The sequence below is a fragment of the Sphaerodactylus townsendi genome, linkage group LG02 (genome assembly GCF_021028975.2).
Source record: "Sphaerodactylus townsendi isolate TG3544 linkage group LG02, MPM_Stown_v2.3, whole genome shotgun sequence".
Lineage (NCBI taxonomy): Eukaryota > Metazoa > Chordata > Lepidosauria > Squamata > Sphaerodactylidae > Sphaerodactylus > Sphaerodactylus townsendi.
Genome location: NC_059426.1, coordinates 122500227 through 122519416, shown reverse-complemented (window position 1 = coordinate 122519416; position 19190 = coordinate 122500227). Strand labels below are relative to the sequence as shown.

At 41.2% G+C, this 19190-nt stretch overlaps 1 protein-coding gene across 4 annotated transcripts in view; it reads left to right on the top strand.

Annotated features, from left to right (window-relative positions):
* MIDEAS (mitotic deacetylase associated SANT domain protein) overlaps window positions 1-17890 on the top strand; it is a 114190-nt gene extending 96300 nt beyond the window's left edge. For all 4 annotated transcript variants that reach the window (XM_048484114.1, XM_048484111.1, XM_048484113.1 and 1 more), the window contains exons 8-13: window positions 1228-1303; window positions 5348-5436; window positions 6683-6832; window positions 7088-7288; window positions 8948-9198; window positions 12175-17890. In XM_048484114.1, the coding sequence (XP_048340071.1) occupies window positions 1228-1303; window positions 5348-5436; window positions 6683-6832; window positions 7088-7288; window positions 8948-9198; window positions 12175-12397 (990 nt within the window). In that variant the 3' untranslated portion in view covers window positions 12398-17890. The remainder of the gene's footprint in view (window positions 1-1227; window positions 1304-5347; window positions 5437-6682; window positions 6833-7087; window positions 7289-8947; window positions 9199-12174) is intronic.
* The last annotated feature ends 1300 nt before the right edge of the window (window positions 17891-19190 follow it).

Here is a 19190-nt window from a genome sequence, read left to right as displayed (position 1 = left end):
ACGGGTCCATGCTTCTTGGGCATCTCGCAGTCGGCCCACTTCCTCATCCCAGTTCTCTTTCGATGGGAGAGGGAACAGATCCGGCTGGGAGTGCAGGCTTTCTTCGGACTCTTCGCCGTCTGGAAGCGAGACATCGGAGACACCGTAGCCACCGGTGGCTCCCTGGGGTGCCACCGCTGGCCCGGGAGCAGGGGGGGTGCGATGGGAAGGCGGTACGGACACCCTCCCAATCAGGTTTAGTCCCAGTGTCCCTTCGGACGGGCCCCAGTGCTGTGCCACGGTGGTTCTTTGGGAGCATCACCAAAATACGAGTCCAGGAATCGTTCGATGGACTCCTGGGTTGCCGCATGAAAGGTGGTCAGGCCCGTCTCCTCCATGACAGGTTGCATCTGAGGTTTGTAATCCATACGAAAACGGGTAGAGATCCGATCCACAGGCGCTCGATCCATAGACAGCGCCCCAAACGACTCATGTAAGTCCCCATGGTCGTCGTCACGTCCCTCGTTCCAGCGGAGTAAAGGAAGACTCGTGCTGATACGAGGACGGGAAAGAGTCACCAGCGAGGCCCGTTCTCCCGCCGGTTCCTCCAGATCCAGAAGGGAAAGGTCGGAGCCCTCTTTGGGGGCTACCGCACCTTCCGCAGTAATATTCAACCTCTCCATGCCGAGACACCAGAGGTCCACTGCACTAGGGATGTAGATGAATTAGGTTTCCTGCCACAATGTAAGGAATTCCATAGAAGCAGAAATAAAAGGCTCTTTGGTGAAAAAAAGACCGTTTATTCAGACATCTTAGAAAGCTCAAGTACACGCAGTGGCAGGAATGACACTTCCCGCCAGAAGCACAGGTTATAACTCTGTTCATCCCATCCCCCTCCCGGCTTCCCATGGGAACGGAGACCTCATCTCCCGCGCAGAGATAAAGTCTCCGCCGATGAAGCTGGCCCATCGCCCGGGCTGTGGAATGTACTCAAGGTTAGGCGGCTGCCCTTACCATCAACACAATTGAAACCTTTACAATTATCTCTTTGAAACCTACCTCAAAAATTTTGTGACAGACATGGTTGAGCAAGCCTAATTCACTCTGAACCTTAATACTGTACTAAACTGTCAATATAAAAGAATGCCTGTGATAAGTAATTGATATCACACTTAATTTATGGCAAGATACTTGTTCACTTTTCAGTGTTGTGTTATAAAGCCAGTTTTTTTCGTGGTTTTTCCATAGGCTGCTCTGACCAGAATGCTGCTAAAGACATCTGTGCGATCTCCAAACCACCCCTTGGCAGACTATCACTACACAGGTATGCTGAAAACAACAACATAGGCATTGTTGTTTTTATTCCTCTTCTTGGCTCTGCCACCATTTATACGTTAGAGAATTTAAAAAGTTATAGCCTTGTGGAGACATGCGCTTAGATTTAGGTGAGGTTGCTTTAGAACTAAATATGGTAGCCTCTGTTAGAGGTTATTCAGGTGCTGCTCTTCTCTTTCCTTTGCCATCTATCTTTGAACATGGGACTAAGGCTTACAGGTTTTCTCTTCATTTCTGTCCTTGGGAACATAACCATGTCCACATTTAGTGATCCTTGCAATAACTTGTATAATTCAGTGCCAAGATACTAATAAGGGTCATAAAAGTCATCATTTGCTTCATTGCACATGATGCATTTTCCAGCAGAACCAAAAGGTGTTCATCCTGATTTTGGAGTATCTGTGGTGAGATTCCCACAACTTCCAAAAGAATTGGCTGGGGTGTCTTTGTTTCCAGTTATGTTCGGCATTATTGCCAACTGCCCTGTTTGCAGACATTACCCATCAGCTGGTTTTCTCCTTGCATCCAGGGGGAGGGGGCGGTGTTTCATAGGTTCTCTATTGCACATGCGTTGTTTAAAAATCGTCTGTTCTCCAATGTGTTGTAAACCCAAGTGTCAAGACTGACAGGCTTTCCCTGGTGTAGTCTGGAATCATTGATTGCTTGTGTATAAACTATGAGGCTGAAGACATCCCAGTTTGTTGATCAAATGCATTTTTAAGTATTAGTATCAATTTTTCCATCTATCAATATGGTGATTTAATCTTTTTAAATCTAAAGATATGCAGGAGTCAGGAGACCATGGGCAATAGAAATGATACAGCAGGACAAGAAGCTGGAAGTAGTCAGCAACAGGGATGAAGGCAAAGGGGCAGCGGAGGGAAGAGATCTGGGGCAAAAGCTGTGCTCGCTGGCAAATCTGAAGCAAAATTAAAATCGTGGCATAAATGGATTTGCTTGCTGCGGAGTGAGTGGAAAGTGAAAGCGGGGCTAGAGGAAATATATCCATACAAGAAATCTTGCTGTGGCAGAAATTTGCCTTCACTGCACAACAAGCACCTTATGCGTAATTGTCCTATGACAACTTATGCTTAACTCGTAGCTCATTTCAATACAGATTGCTTTTAAAAATGGTGTCAAATATTTCACATGCATATACATGCGTGTGAAAGGGAAAGAGAGAGAACACAAATACTTGTGAAAACTTGTATGGGTCAGACTAGAGGTATGTGTATTCACATATTTATGTGTGTGGTCATGTGTAAAGTATAGTGTTAGTGTGTATGTGTGTTCTCATGCAAAAAAGGCTGCTTGTGAGGTAAGCTAGACCTTATTTCATTTTTCTGTCTGTCTTAGTTATGCTCCATTATTTGAAGCATTTAATTCCACCCCCACTTCAAGCAGTGGAGTGCAGAAAATTACGGTAGAAGATGGGACAGAGTTTACTCTTTGTGCTCTTTGTTTTCTATAAACAAAAAAGCATTACCCCCCCCCCCGTTTCAGTTTACACATTACTAAATTTATTTGTCAGTAAATGCCTATGGACGCCTGTCATCTCTCATTGGCCCTAAGACAAGGAATATAGCAATTTTTATTACAATTAGCATGCCTAGAAATGCTGTTTGTATTTGGAATGAATTGTTTTATGCTTTGTCTGATTTCTATAGTCTTAAAGGTCACCACTTGTTCACCAATTACTATTGTTCCCTAGAGAAAGTTTTCTCAGCCCCTCGTGGTCATTTCTGTTATTATCAGTAGAATTAGTTTCAGTAGAATTTGCTCTTTCTTTTGCCCTCCTCAGAAGCAACATCTGGAATTAACTGAGGTTATTTGTATGGCCCCTGGGTTAAAAGAGACCCTAACCTAACAAATACAGGGAATACAAAGTCTTAACTAATTTTTTTGTGACTGTTTTATGGCCATAAAATGACCATGGGGCTCTTTGAGAATGAATTGTTCATTGTCTTCTATCTTTGTATATTTCAAACTGTGCTATTAAATCTCTTCAGTAAGAAACAAAGATTCCATTCCATTTTTTTCTTTTAACAGTTCCCTCCGCCCCATTTCCGCCACCATGTTATATTTTTAAAAATGCTTTGGGGACATCCTTTTGCTTTGATAAGGTAGCTGCCATACAAGTTCACAGGCTGCTGTACATGGAATTCACACACACACACACACGCTCTCTCTGTCAGTAGCATATTTGAGAAGTAAATATTGCCCATATCCACATACCAACTGGTTAGAAACCACAGTGTATGTCAAGTTGCAGTGAGATAGGCACAGCACTGAGAACTTTTGGAAAATTTCCCAAAGACTCTGGGTCTCTTTTTCATCCTGTGATCTATTCCCTCTTGCATTTGTCCTCAAACACTGACCCTTCTGTCTAACATTTCTTGATTCTGTTGGTTGATTTTCTCTAATGTCACAGTGGAATTTGGTTAGCAGAGATGTACACTGTTTGTGTTACTGTTTGCTTCACTGTTCTGATTTTACAAAAAGTAGCAAAGTGGTTTAGTGCCAGGAAACTGAATGTTAAGTGGGGCTCAGTAGAACTTTTAGAAGTTTAAATTTCCAAGACTGAATATAGATTCTGGTTGGTTGAGCAATTATACAGCCTTGTTACAAAAGAGTACACACAATCAAGTATCTGTTTCTGAGCTTGGCCCCAGAGTGTGGATGAGAAATGCACACAATGGGACAAGATATGGTAGAGAAGCTGTTTCTACAAATCTGAGGACATTCCATGTTTGCAGTGTAATCTGAAAATATGGGGAATAAATGTTGAGACTTGGGCCCAGTATGCATGGAACACTTTACCTTGAGGTCCTTCCCTGTGCAGTGGACTGGTAGCGGGGTCACCTTGCATTTCTCTGTTTACACATGAGGAGCCACTCCTTGCTGCCCAGTTTGTCAGTTGAACTCTCCTGGACCTGCTTTTCCTGATTCTCTTAACTTATCAACTTACTCTTAAAGGCACAGATCTCATCACACCCAGTATTTTCAAGATTGCTGGCTTTGTAAAAGCCTTAAATTACTATTATATCACTATTGATGTTAGTACAGTTATATCAATATTGCACCCCCTATCCAGAAATAATTTCCCCAAATGAAGCAAAGCAATTCCCTGGAGCACACACTGCTGAAGAAGGGGACCATGTTCTAGAGCTGATATTCTCTCCTTCATGTTGCATACTTTCTGCCACTCCTGCTGCCTTGAAAGGAGGGAGAGGCTTGTTATTTTGATATCCCCTGGCATTTCAATATCATTATTTCAGTAGATCTAATATGGTACAAATGCTTGAAGTTGAAATAAATTTTTTAAAAGGCCTCCCAATAAGGAGGGAGGGCAGACGTAGAGCAAGAGAAGTGGGGTGGAGCCAAAGAGACACTCTGCTTGTACTTTCCATATTGCTTGTCTCAGAGAGAATGGGAAGTGAAAATGGGGCTCAAGGAAATACTTCCATACAAGAAATCTTGCCCCAGTGGACATTTGCCCCTGCAGCGCCACAGATACCTGGTGCATAATCAGCCTCGAGAAGTAAAGTCTGTCTATTCTTGTGTAGACATCACATCTCAGTCAGTGGAACCTGTTTTTGCAACATGTTGCAAAATCCTCATGGCAACCTGTCTGAAGTTGGCTTGGGGCAGAAAACCACACACCTGATGTGGTTTCTATGTCAAGGATCCCTGATTAGCTGACTGATGATGACTAGGGGCAGGGCTTGAAATATAAAGTGCACAGGATGTACTTTCTACACCAAACCACCCCATCATCTCTCCCCACTCCCCATTTGTATTCTGCAAGCATGAGTACATTCCTGGTAGTCACTGCTACTAGCCTCTCCTTATCTTAGGCATTCTAAACAGTTTCTGTAATGGGTTCTCTCCATTGCTCTCATTGCTACTGCAGATATACAGGTTATAGACATGGACATTTTCTGGGCATTTTTCTTCATTTTCAGTGAAAGCTTGAATCGTCAGGGAAGACTAAAAGATGTCATAGTGATATGTTCTACTGTCTTTCTTGCAGGATCAGATAAGTGGAGTATACAGGAGAAGAAACTCTTCAATAAAGGCATTGCCATCTACAAGAAAGATTTCTTCCTGGTCCAGAAACTTGTGAGTTGTTTGCCATTTATGTAGCACATTGAAAAAGAATTAATCTGTGGAAAAGATGTAGGTGCCATTGCCTTGTTTACTATAATATTATCCAGCTGAATCCTCTTGTATTGTAGTGTTAAGTAATGAAAATACCAGTCATCACAGTACCATTTCGTAGGAGACATTTTATCTTACGTACAGTCTCCCAGTTGACGATACCTGCATGCAGTCATTTTTGATGGGTGGTGTGAGAAGTTTATTTTGTCCTTGCTTGTGTCATAGCAAAATTATTTCTTGTGCCACATTTCCTATGTGCTTATGCATTATTTTGTACCTTGGGATGATGTCTGTGAAAGAAAAATAACTCATGTGAAGCAGTACTCAGAACCCTAGCAATCACAATCTTGAAATGTATTGTTCTGCTGCCTTGAGGTTGGCATGTATGCTTTAAAATATTGGAGTTGATATTTGGGAGGAGGCCATGTTCAGTGTCTCATACTTGTGCTACCTGCCATCATGTTATCTAAGGCATGATGTGATGGATGGAAAGAGGCCTGGCTGTAAGGAGAAGCTTGAGAAAACCCAGTTGGGTAAGAGTGAAAATCCTAAAAGGAAAGGATAGTGGGTTGAATTCATCCACTCTGCTCAGCAAAGTGTGAAGCCGTCCTTCAACTTATGGCTCCAACAATACTGGCTGGATCCCCCTGAATATTGGGTGTTTTTGTTAGGAATATTTGTCTTGATGAACTAAACTTTGGAAACACCATTTTTATATATTTAAATGTTTGTTTCCATATTATAAACGTCCAGAATCTTTGGATAGAATGAAATAAAAATCTCAATGTAGATGCCATTAAATTTTTTGCCCATTGAAATCAGTGGGTTTAGACTGAAATAACTCTACATAGGCTTACTCTCTAACCATGATGAAGTAAAATGTGAGGCTGTGCTCAATATAGCTTCTGGATCTCCTTTTTAAAGCAAATAGCTCTTCTGCATCTTGGTCTCTGTGTGGCAAACAAGTTTTGAAACGCAGGAAGTTTCATGAGCAGTTTTGCAATGTGGCAGGCAGGAAAGAAAAAGGGCCACAGTTGGCAGGAAAAAGAAATCAGAAGTTGTGCTGGAAATAAGTCAATCTTTGGCAGGAGAAACTGATGGGGATCTCAGTGTGACCTGTATTGAAGCCCATGGGTAGGCCCAACCAAGTACTTTAAATAATGTAAATGACTTGCCTTTTCTTTTCCGCTTCCATTTCATATTGCAGATAAAAACCAAGACTGTAGCCCAGTGTGTGGAGTTCTATTATACATATAAAAAGCAAGTGAAAATAGGTCGCAATGGAACCCTAATCTTTGGGGACGTTGATGCTACTACTGAACGAGCTGTTAAAGATGAAGCTGAAATCGATGTCAAGGTAACCTGCTAGATCCCTTTGTGGTTCTATATGGTCCTAGATTTTTTTAAAAACATCTATATGGACTATCACTAAACTTGATAAGAAATTAGTGGTGCCTGAAACCATACTTTCTTTTTAAATGCCACTAGCAGAAGCACTTTGGAACGGTATTGCTGGATTCCATTGATTTCATAAAGATTTTTGCTCCAATTACTTACCTTTATACTGAAGTGAATTTTGAAGAGTATTTTGACTTTCTTTTTCTTTGTGAAGAGTTCCCATAGGCTTACACGAACTCTTCCTCCCAGAACATACAATGAAGATTATGAAAACACAGAGGATGAGGAGGAGGAAGAAGAGAGAGAGGAAGAATTGACCATAAAAGAAGAAGTAATAGAAGAGGCGGAGCTCCAAGACAAGAACAGCAGCACAGCACTTTCCAAGCCCACAGAGGTTCTACACACTGAAGAACAGGTCAGTGTTGCATTGAGAGACTTGCAGTCTGCAGTTGTACTTAGCAGTTATGCTTGACCAGCTCAGATTAGTGTAGTGTGTTTTTTCTCTCAATATTGCTGGTGACTTTGGTTGAAGCCTGGTATTCTCTAATCTTCTATGTAATCAGATACATGTAAGTTCCATGTGACTCTAAAACTTTAGCCTGAGAGCTAGTCTTCACCTTTTGAAGGGGTGCTTCTTAATAGATGTGCAGGCCACTGAAGGCGGAGCAAGCATAATACGGATTTTCAACGTACCTTGTTCTTCATACTATAAAAGCTCTGTTATCTGACACTCAACTGACTGGCATGCCAACTGCCTCTGCCTGCAGAAAACATTAGAGTGGCCTCACAGTCCTAACAATGGGCGTGGCTCACTGATGCCGTCTGCTTGCAGTCAGGATGCTGCTGCCAGGCTGCCAATCAGCTATGTCATGGGCAGGAATACAGAGGGTACAATACCAAATATATCAGAAGAGAGGTACAGTGGGAATGTATACATAATCAAAAAGTAAAGCACTATACCTAGACTGCACACTCACACTCACCTAATTGATAATATACCAGGAATGTTAAAGGTTCAAAAATATAAAGAGAGCAATACACAAAAGCCAGAAATGCAAAAATAAAATATTGTACAATGAATACCAAAAAAATCCTTAATCTGCATTAAAAACTGCACAATATAATAATAAAGAATTACAAATATAACTGTTTTGCATTCTGCGTGATATTATTTCAGATTCTTTGTTTCTATTTCATGCAGTCCTTTAGATGCTTATGAATGAGTTTGCATACAGTCTGATATCCTTGTGATTCTTTATTCTTATATTGTGCAGTCTTTTTGACACAGAAATAAGAATTGTTTATCCTTTTGTATTTTTGCATTTTTGGCTTTTTGTATATTTCTCTCCTTATATTTTTGCACCTTTAATACACCTGGTATATATTATCAGTTCGCTACCTTTGTGAGTGTGTAGTCTAAATATATTTCTTCCTTCAGGAATACAGAGAACCAGAATGCTGTGTATCCCAGCCATCTAATGCTTCAACTGTACAATGATATGGGGTGGGGTAGTAGACATGTTCCAGCAGTGGCTAGAATGTGCCTCCTGCATGCCCCCTTATACCACTGATCAACTGTAGGAGGGATTCAACAGGCTTCAACACTATACATACCAGCCATTTAAATTGTGCAGTGGTATGGGGGTGTTCTGGTTATGGGCACCTCACCCACTTCTGTCCAGCTGCCTGTTCCTCCTCCACCTGTTCTTAGGCTGTGAAGGAACCAACCTGCTTGGTTAATTAGTATATTTGGTTAACTGGCTGGTTAACATAGCTCTTTCATTGTACTTCATTATGGGGGCGGGAGTGGGGATGGTTGTGGCTCAGTAGTAGAGCCTGTGCTTTCCACGCAGAAGTTCCTTGGCTCAATCTCAGCATTTCTAGTGAAATACAAGTATCAGGTAGCAGATCCTGGGAAAAACCTTCTGCCTAAGGCCGCAAAGAGCTGCTCTTTGTTAGAATGGCCAATAAATGGGACAGTGATTTGATTCAGTATAAAACAATTTCATATATGGTCCTCTTTTTAGGAATTCTTGGTGTATCTTGTTAGTAATGATGATCTCTTTTTGTGAAGGCTGGCAGCAACCTTATAGAAAGGTGCCAGGAACCTGATGCACCTCGAGGGAAAGAGGCTAGGGAGCCTGGTGCACCTCGAGGGAAAGAGGCTAGAGGAAGAGCTTCAAGGAGGACCAAAGAGACTCCCATTAAATATCGAAGAACTTCTCCACCTGCACAGAAGAGAAAACGAAAGCCAAAGCCTAAACAAGACACCACCAACAAAGCCCAGAACCAAGACGAAGAATTTCCATGTAAAAAATGTGGCAGGTAAGTGTGGGAAAAACCAGAGGTAGAAAGGAAAGATTCTGGCATTTGAAGTAACATCTTAGATTACAGAGTGTGTCCATCTGCCACTTGCTTTCAAAAGTTGTAGATGGCAGCAGTCCCACTTTACAGCTCAGATGAAGAGAGAGATTACAAGCACACCCATGCACCTCCTTATGTTGACCCCTGTCCTGCTGTGCCTTCAGCAGGCAGTTGAGTTTCCTCATCAGCCAGCGCCCTGGGCCATTTGACAAAGGCCAGACAAGGTGTACATGCCCTCTCAGGGAATCAGGCTGCTCACAAGAGGCCCAGACCTCTTCTCTTCATTGCTGTGGCACCATTCGGCCTTCAAGTGCCCTGCAACCTTCTGCCAATGCTGCTGTTCAGTAGGTGTGCTGGAGGCCCAACAGTCCCTGCCATTGTGAGTAGCCGACAGTGTGTGTATGTGGGGGAGAGTCCCCAGCTCAGAACATGTATATCAAGTGCACCCTGCTCATGCAAAGATGGCATGGCTATCTTCAGCAGACGTCTTACTTTTCTGCTGTCTTGAACAAAGGAATTATGCAGAAATGGGGAAATGCTGTAGGCCCTTTTCAGAGAAGGAGTTTCGGCAGAAACTCAGGACACAATTGTTACTGTAACAGCAGACCCTAGTTAAGAGCCAAAAAAAAAGGTTTATTAAATGAGAAGCAGCTTTGCTGCAGTTTGTACGTATTGTCTGCCTCTCTTCCTAGTCTGCATGTGGTTGTTGTTGGTTGCCTGTAGGGGTGGTTATTTTGGAAAGTTGGGTTCTCTGCCAGGACTTACAAACTTAGTGAATAAAAAGCCTGACAAACCCTCTGGGGCCCTGGGCTGATTGGAGCAAGGCTAAGCATAGCATCACATGCCAGAACTGAGTAACCACACCTCTGCCTGGTACCAACATTTATTCACTGAGAATTCCAGGATGTTCTGACAGACTTGACTAGACAATAGCTGGGATCTAGGAACTACTTTGAGCATATCCCATGGCTTGGGCATGCCCAAAAGGAATTTTAGTGTCCCCCCCCCCCTTTCAGTGTCAGACTCACATGCCGTAGCGTAAAATGTCCAACATTTTAGACTATCCGCAGCATGGAGAGAGAGAGTGTACATGTGGCTGTTGTTCAAGAAACACACATTCAAAACTGCCTTAAGGCATTGAAGTAGTTGTGTGGTACTTTGCATTCTGGCCTGGGCAGTTGCTGTCACCCTTGGAGGCCCAGGACAAGAAGAATGTATGACAGACAACTTCTTGTGTGTGGCTGGCAAAATTAAACATAGGGAGTTCATCATTCACCCTTATCCAGCAAGAGCAATAGAATGTATTGTCATTGGATGTAATATAATGTGTTAGCTACTTGCTGTGTTGTGTTTAAAAAGCAAAGTTCAGTATGTGAGTGTTCAACTGTTTACACAGTTGCTAATTTCTGCAGGAACTGAGATTGCCTATAGAGGAAGGAAATTGGAAATTCTAAAGATGTTGTGTTTCACTACTTAGGTTGCATCTGACTTCTGGCTCCTCGGTCTTTTTGCCTCCATCTCTCATGTGTTAAAAATATCCCTCCTTTGTATCTAAAACTTTTAATTTTGCTAATGGGAATCCAAACTTCAGTTAACCCATATTACTGTATTTGCACATTTAGGAATTAGTTTTTTTCTCCATCAGTTTCCCAGTGAGAAGCTGGGGGATAGGGAGGACGCATGTACTCACTCAAGTGGGATTCATGCAAATTTTTATTTAATTGTGGTCTGATAGACACTTAAGCATAGCATGGAAGGTTAGAAACCATGGATCTAGTAACACTGGAACATAAATATAAGAATGAAAAAGAATGAACATTGACATTTCCAGAAATATGTGCCGTGAGGAAACATCCGTAGCAAAGACAGCCCTGCCCACGTGGCAGACCCAAGAAACGGTGGATGGACACAATCAATGAAGACCTGTGGGCAAAGAACCTTACCCCAGAAGACACTCAAAATTGTGACCTTTGGAAGAGACAGTTTCAAAACTGACCCTGCACATGCAGGAAACCAGTTCGGAAAGAAGATTGACATTTCCAGAAATATTTTTCAATGAGTCTCTAGGGACATAATTCAGGACCTGTGACTTCTGTACATACGTCTAGAAGGTTTTGATTTGTGTCTTCTTCCCTTTAAAGGCGACTCCATAACAGTGGTGGTGAACCTTTGGCACTCCAGATGTTATGGACTACAATTCCCATCAGCCCCTGCCAGCATGGCCAATTGTAGTCCATAACATCTGGAGTGCCAAAGGTTCGCCACCCCAGCCGTAGAAGATATGTCAGTCAATGGCTGTTAACCTTACTAGCTAATAATGAGCACTTCCTCAGAGGCAGTGTGATCAAATTAATTATGCCAGAAACAAGCAAAGAAAGTTACTCCCAATCATCTTTAGTGTTTTAAGAGATTTTGGGAAACCTCTAGCTGGCCACTGTTGGAAGCAGAAGAATGGACTCGGATGAACCATGAGCCTGATCCATGAAAGCCATTGGTTCCAGGGCCTTAGCTTCTTGTGCTGCTTTTTAGTGCCATAAATCCAGTTTAGTGCCACAAATTCAAATTCAGTTATGCCAAGAACATGCCCCAAGAAGAAATCAGGCCTTGGTCTAGATGTTGCATCATTATAGAAAAGTTTTGAGATGCAAGGGTGTACTACAGGCTCAAGATAACTGATTACAGATGTTGCAGAGGTCATTGTCAAAGATCCAGACTGACTCTCATTCTCCCAACTCACTGTCTTGTCTCGTGGATACACAAAGAATGACAGGAGAGCAGTTGTAGTTTACTGCTGTGCTGTTTTCCTCACAGCAGCCTTGCTCGTGAATGAAGTTCTTTCTAAATGAAAGAATAATAAACCTTCAAAATGAAGGTGCAAGGCGAGCAGGTGAGATAGACAAGAAACAATCACATTGTGTGTCTTTTGTTTCCCCACAGAATCTTCTACAAGGTGAAAAGCCGTAGTGCTCACATGAAGAGCCATGCTGAGCAGGAGAAAAAGGCAGCTGCTCTGAAGCAGCGAGAGAAGGAAGAAGCTGAGGCGGCGGCAGCAGCGGCAGCGGCAGCAGCATGTAGCGAGGCCCAACGTGACCAGAGCAGTGACAGTGGCAGTAGCAATGGCAGCAGCAGCTCCAGCTCTGATGAGGATGGAGAGGTTTAGCAGAGGGCCAGAGGAGGCTGACAGCACAGCCAGACTGGAGCCAACTATTCTTCATACACTTACATCTGTACCTTTCTTCATCTAGGGAGATTCTGGACTCCTCCTTTCCACTCGCCTCGCTAAATGCAGCTGGAGTTGAACTGATGGATTAAAAGGACAACTTGTAACCTTGAAATTTTTATTTTTTACAAAACAGCTAATATTTTATGAATTGTTTTATTTATAAAATGAACAAATTGCTATGGAGTAGGACTCCATGTTCCTTCCGTACAATCCAACCTTCCTTGTACTGATCAGGAATCATTGTAGTGAGTCTTAGGCATGACATCCACACCTGAGAAGATAAATGTATGGGCTCAGATGTTGACCTCTCTTTAAAACTTTAAAAGAGCTTTCCCAAATAATTCAGGGAATTCATAACTTTTCCTACAACTGCTGTGTTTTCCAGTTTCCTAGTTTTCTGCCCAATTCAACCTTTGCTACAGGTCTCAAACCATCTAATTAGGGATGTAAGCAATATACATTTCCCCTTCTCTTTCATATATTTTGTACAGCAGGTAGGTGCCAAAACAAAGCTTTTAATGGACATGGCAACCCCCCCCCCCCAAAAAAAAAAGACTTGAGAAAACAAACATTTGAAAGACTCAAGAAGCTACATAACAAGTTATTTCTCAAAGAAGCTGACCCTTCACTGTTGGGGAAAAATGCTACAGAATACTAACTTTATTTTTTTACCCTTTTTGCTAATGAAAGCAGACTTCAGCAACTGGGGAGGTCATAGGTCAATACTACAGTACATGCGGTGTTTATACCTTGGCCCAGGTTCAATCTGGCATTTTCAGATTAGAAATATCTCAGGGAGTAAGGCTAGGATAGGCCTCTGCCTTGAGATGTTGGAGAACCACAGAAGGCACTTCAGTGATTGATATGCAGCGAATGCTCAGTAGATTATTGATAAAATATGTACAATTATGAAAGTGTCAGTGATAATGTTTTGCTGTTTATGAGCGTTTGAAAATGTCAGGTCATCAGTGAAGACTCTGCAGCTAAGGGGGCAGCTGTATGTGATGTTCAAAATTAGTCTGTAAACTTACATCCTGGAAGGAATGAGGATACTGCCATAAGATATTGTAGAAATTCTAAATATTCATTTAGTGGGTTTTATGCAAATTTCAGTAACTTCACCTGCATATTCCTGTTTCCTCAATGACTTCACTTGCATATTTCTGTTGCCAAATGGTTCTTTTACTTTCACAAAAGAATGTTAATACTTACAAAAATTAAACAGTGCATCAGTGGAGAGAAAGAAGGCATGGAAAGTAGGCATTCAACCTTTAATTCTTACTAGCCCTTTGACAGTTCAGTGGTGGCGGAGGGTGGAACTTATACAAATTATATCTGGAATGTATTCAGTACTCCAAGCCAAATTCATCTGTATGTTGGAATAGTAAAATGTCTTCTCCCCCTCTAAAAGAAATGCTCCAGAGGCCCAGAACCTGTTTCAAACACCCAAAGCTTAGAGCCACACTTTCAGATGAGGTGGAAGGTTTCTACTAAGTAGATTCCTTCCCACCACACACACTTTGCATATTTAATAACTCACACTAAGTTCTGTAGAATGTCACCTCATCATCTTCCTGTGAAAAGAAGGAAGGGCTATCAAAAGCACTTTATGATAAAACCAATGGGAGATATTTTGCCCAACGCCCTCCCCCTCCCCAATCCATCTGAATTCCATTGTTTGAAACAAAGAATTATCCGGATCACCATTTAAGATGATGGGATTATTTTTTGTTTACAGAAAGAAAACCATAGGTGGCAAAAATATGGTATCTTAGGCCAGACATTTTTTAATTTGAGCTTAAGCATTTGTAGACTAGAGCCCACTTCCTCAAATACTTATCAGGGAATGCTTTTTGTTAACAAGACCTGCAACTTCACACCCACTAAAGATTTTAACTGTCTAAGCACTGAATGATCTCTGTTATTCCTGAGTAGAATTTTACATAATGATATTTCACCTTGAACTTCCTACATTTCATAGTCCCTTGATCTTCCAGTTTATCTCTAAGACCTTCTGCATAAAATGACTACCCTATGAGGATTTAGTCATTATTCCCTGATGACATCGGCTTTAATACAAGACAGTTTATGCTGGAATGAAAAATTATATTCGTCTTGTAAAATGTTGCCTGTTTGTTTTTTGCTGCAGCAGACTAATGTGACTATTCCTCTGTTAAGTGTAAGTGGGGACATCAGAATGGATCCAGTGCAGCATTTCTACACATGCAAGAACTTCTGGCCTCACAACTTCCTTGGTTCCCCTCCATGGCATCCCCAAATGCAGCCTGAAATGTTGCTCCTGGGGTGGGGAGGGGATCCCCAGGAGCAGACTGAGGAAGACTTTTCAGGCTGCCAGCACAGGAAGGAGCCCCAGAAGTCCTTACAACATGGATATGCCATGCTGGATCCACCTCATTGTTTACTAATGTGCATGTAACAATGTCCCGAAAGCAGTAGAGCCACTTCTTTATGTATTCTGCCAAAAAAAACAATTGTGAAGGGGGAGGAATTTAATCACAGAAGATTTCTAAATGGAGGCACAGCAGACATATATTGAGATTTTTCTTTACAACTGTGAGTGGCAGAGGCTTGTCTCTTGGAACGTGAAAGCTACCAGTTTCGAGATTTCTGTAGAATGCATTACACTTTACATAATATGTTTTAGTGGTCAGTTCACAATAGGGCCATGACCCAACTGTCTTTTGGTCCTGAATGCTCTTAGACTGCAAGATTCTGGAGATATATATGTAGGTAGCTGCAAAAAAAAAAAAAGGAGCCATGTTAGGGTTAACCTTTGGATTTAAATCCTTCCTAAATGATCATGTGCTGTGAGGGAGATCGATTGTCTTTGTCAACATGCTAGTTTATGTGCTAGGGGGATTTTTATGTGGCTCATGGTCAACAGCAGACTGTGTCACTTGACTGACTGCAGCTGTGTTCTGAAAGGCATGGCCCAGGGCTCAGTTGCCAGAGCACTCACTTTGCATGGCTGCTGGCCCTGGCATTTCCAGTTTCAAAAATCTCAGATAGTAGAGAAAACTGCTGCTAGTCACAAGACAGAGCTGAGCTAGATGTACCAACTTGATGTGAAGCAGATTCATTGTTCACTTTAATTATAGCGAAGCATCTTGGAAGCAATCTTTGAATTTGTTCAGTGGCCAGTCAAACTCTCCTTTTTTTATCGGAGTCATTCAAGAACTTTATGCTCTTGGAAAAGTGTAGAACTTCGTGCATTTCATGCCATTCAGGAGTTATTAACTCAGGAGTAGTTTTGAGAATCTGACAAGATCAGTTCAGGAGTAGTTTTGAGAATCTAACAAGATCCTTCCCCTGCCATTCAGTTCGATAGTACTCAGCAGCCTAAGAACCTCTGGTATATAAAACATTTCATTTTGTAGCAGATGACTATGAAGACATTAAATTAGAAACTATAGTTGCAAATCAGCTGTTAGTTTCCTAAAAATAGCAACTGAGCTGGATGTTACCATTTCACATTTGGAGTGGCTATATTTTAAGGTCTTGCAGGGAGGCTAGTAAGTCTAGCAAAGTATGTGTTGGAAATGGCTCCATCCTTTAACTGGGCACATAAATCAGCCAGCAATTGTGTTCACTGACTGTATGTACAAGGTTGAATGCTATGAGTCTGCCATGTAAATAGTGGAAACCTCCTCCAATGGAAGAAGTGTGTTCTGTTATAGGCTGTTAGTGAAACTGATTCATAGAAGCCCGTCGACTGAACAGAACAGAATGTTCGGCAACTGTGTACATGCAAAGTGCTGTTAAGTTGTAGCTGACTGATGACAACCTCATATGGTTTTCAAGGCACGTGATTAAGTAGGGGAGTTTTGCCACTACCTTCTTCTGCAGTCTTCCTTGGTGGTCTCCCATCCAAGTACTGACCCTCCTTAGCTTGAGATGAGTTTGGGTTATATTGTACCACATCCTGTTGGGCAATTAGCATCCTATTTATCATACACAATCCTATAAATACATTGCCATGAAACTTGCTGAATGTATTGGGCTTCGTTTTGAATACATGTGCTGAGGATCATATTGTACACCCAGTTAAGCATAAGGTGGTTGAAAATTCAAATGAATGTTTTCTCATCTGTTGAAAACACATACTTCTAGCTGATCCAGTAAATCTGCCTGTTGTTTACGTGTCCTTCAGAATAATTATTAAATTTGTATGACCAACTGTGTTAATGTAGGGAGCATGTGGTTCAAACATCTCTTGCTTTTAATGATAGTGAAGTGGACACTGTTTAGCCACATGGTCAGCTTCCATCTGTTTTCAGCTTATTACCATATGTGTATAAAAAACTAACCTTTGGAGATTTTTTTTTGCTGCTATCACAAACATTTGTATCCTGAGTCTTTTTTCCCATTGCATGCCTTCCCATTTGTGCAGTTTCACACAAATGATCTACTAGTGTGCACTTTATAGGATTTACTAAGTGTCCGGGAGGTGGAAAGAGCATAAACATTTGTCCCTTTGGCTCCTCTTTTTTTCCCAAGGACCTTCCACTAGGGTTCAGCTGCTGCTTTTATCCCATAACATTTACCACCGTGCAGGCTGAAATTCTCCAGGCACTAGGTGCAACTGCTGCACATTTCAGATGACTGCTTGGGATTCCTGTGCAAGCTGTGTTGAAATGAATGACAATTTTGTGGCTGGCTATAGTGCCAGAGAGACTGTGGCCCTAATCTGCAGCTGCTTACGTTTCCTCTCCTCCCCCCGCCTTCTGAAAAATGGGATTTATATCAACAGCTGAGCCTATAAAGATCCCCAGCTGCTTAACTTTAGGAGGAGACGAATATATATATTTTTGTAAAATGTATTGGAGTTTGGGCTTTGTTTTTTGTCTTTCTAAAAAAAGGCACCTCTTTACATCTTCAAGTTTTATGATTGCTCTTCTGAAGCACATATTTGGTACAAATTGGCTTTTCTTGGGTGTATGTTTAATTTGTAATGCAGCTTTTCGTGTATTGTACAGAAACAGTCTCCTTGTAATTATTGTATAAATGCTTTATTAAAGAGCTTTTATTTTAACAAATGAGCAAGAACTGCCTTTTGCTGCACCTTTCAAAAAGACTGTTACATATTAAAATATTGTACATACAAAAATACTATATACCTCTTGTGTACAGATGTCATAGACCAGACAATTTATTTTTGTGCTTTTTTTTTTTTTACAAAATATTAATACACTAAAAGTCTCGCTGATGTGATTAATGTACTCATGTAACTTATTTACTTCTGGATGTTCCATTGTATCTTTTTAAACCTTTTATTAAATAAGGTTTAAAAACATTTTTGTAACAAGTATTTTTTTAATTGAACGTTTTAAGATAAGAGTCTGGAAAAAAAATCACATCTAATATGGTGCTTTTCGGGACATAATTAAATATGATCCATGTGCTGCAAAAGTGGTGTGTGTTTTCCTACTGGGTGTTTTGATTCCTATAAATTCTTTCATTGCCTTCATTTTCTGAATCACAGTATAGTCTAGTAAGAGTGATAGAAGGAGGCTTCTGCATTAGAAACCCTGCATCTTGAGAGAAGAGTCAACAAAAAAGTGAGAAGTCATTATTTTACGTCCTATATTTGTGCTTTTATTTGTTGTTTAAAGTGGTTTTCATTAATGTAAACAAAAGGAAATGACCAAAAAAAAGTGACACAGTTAAAAGGGGGAAAAAGGCAAACACCATTTCCTCCCCAATCCCACTATTGGTGTTTTATATGTTATTTAAAGTTCCACAATGCAAGTCAATGCAGTTCAAAAATATGACATCCAATATGATAGGATTAGGATGCAGAAATCAAAACCAAGTAAAAAAAACCCCTAGAATAAAATTTTGGCCCTTCTTCCCAGGTCTTTAGTGCCCTGGGAGTCCGTCAGGAGGAGTATGGCAACAATACCTAACACAGATGCCTTCAAGTAAATTGTAACTTTATTGATGGTGTTTTACTTGTGCTATTATCATAAGCCACCTCGGACACATAACAGAGATAGAATGTATTGTAATACGTTATACAGATTTTTTTGTCATGCTTTTCAATGGGGACCAAGAATGGCTTACATCTTCATTCTTCCAGTCTCCATTGTATCCTGTGAGGTAGGTAAGGCAAGTCTTCCATGTCAGAAAAAGAACTTGACCCTGCGTCTCCTAGATGCATGATACCTGAACCACTGCACCATATTGTCTCAAGCGTAACTCCCCTAACAGTCCTGATGTGCATGCTCAACATGCTGCTGATCATGAGATGCAACTCTAGTTTGTAGAATTCTCCCACATTTAATAATAAATATAGAATGGCTCTTTAGGTCATGGTCTACCAGTGTGGCACACACAAGTAATTCCCCGGGTGCCTGGCATGTTCCTCAGTGAGTTTTGTGTGTCTTATTCTCCTCTCCCCCTAATTTTGGTTGTATGTGTCTTATCCTTACAGGGGGGTATCTCTCTTTGGTGATTATGTCTGGACACATACACCTGTGTCATTGTGTATTACCCCCCCTTCTTCATCCATTGGTTGTCTTCTCTGATTTAACCTATTAGTTACATAATACTATTATCATTAGTCTCTGATGTCTGTACTGCCGAACGCAATGTATTTATTCTGAGTAACTTTATCTTGGCTATGGGATTATGAAGCTGCAGGGCAGTGGGCTAATGTTCATGTGGCAGATGCTTAAATTCCTTTCTTACAAGAACAGTAAAAATCTCC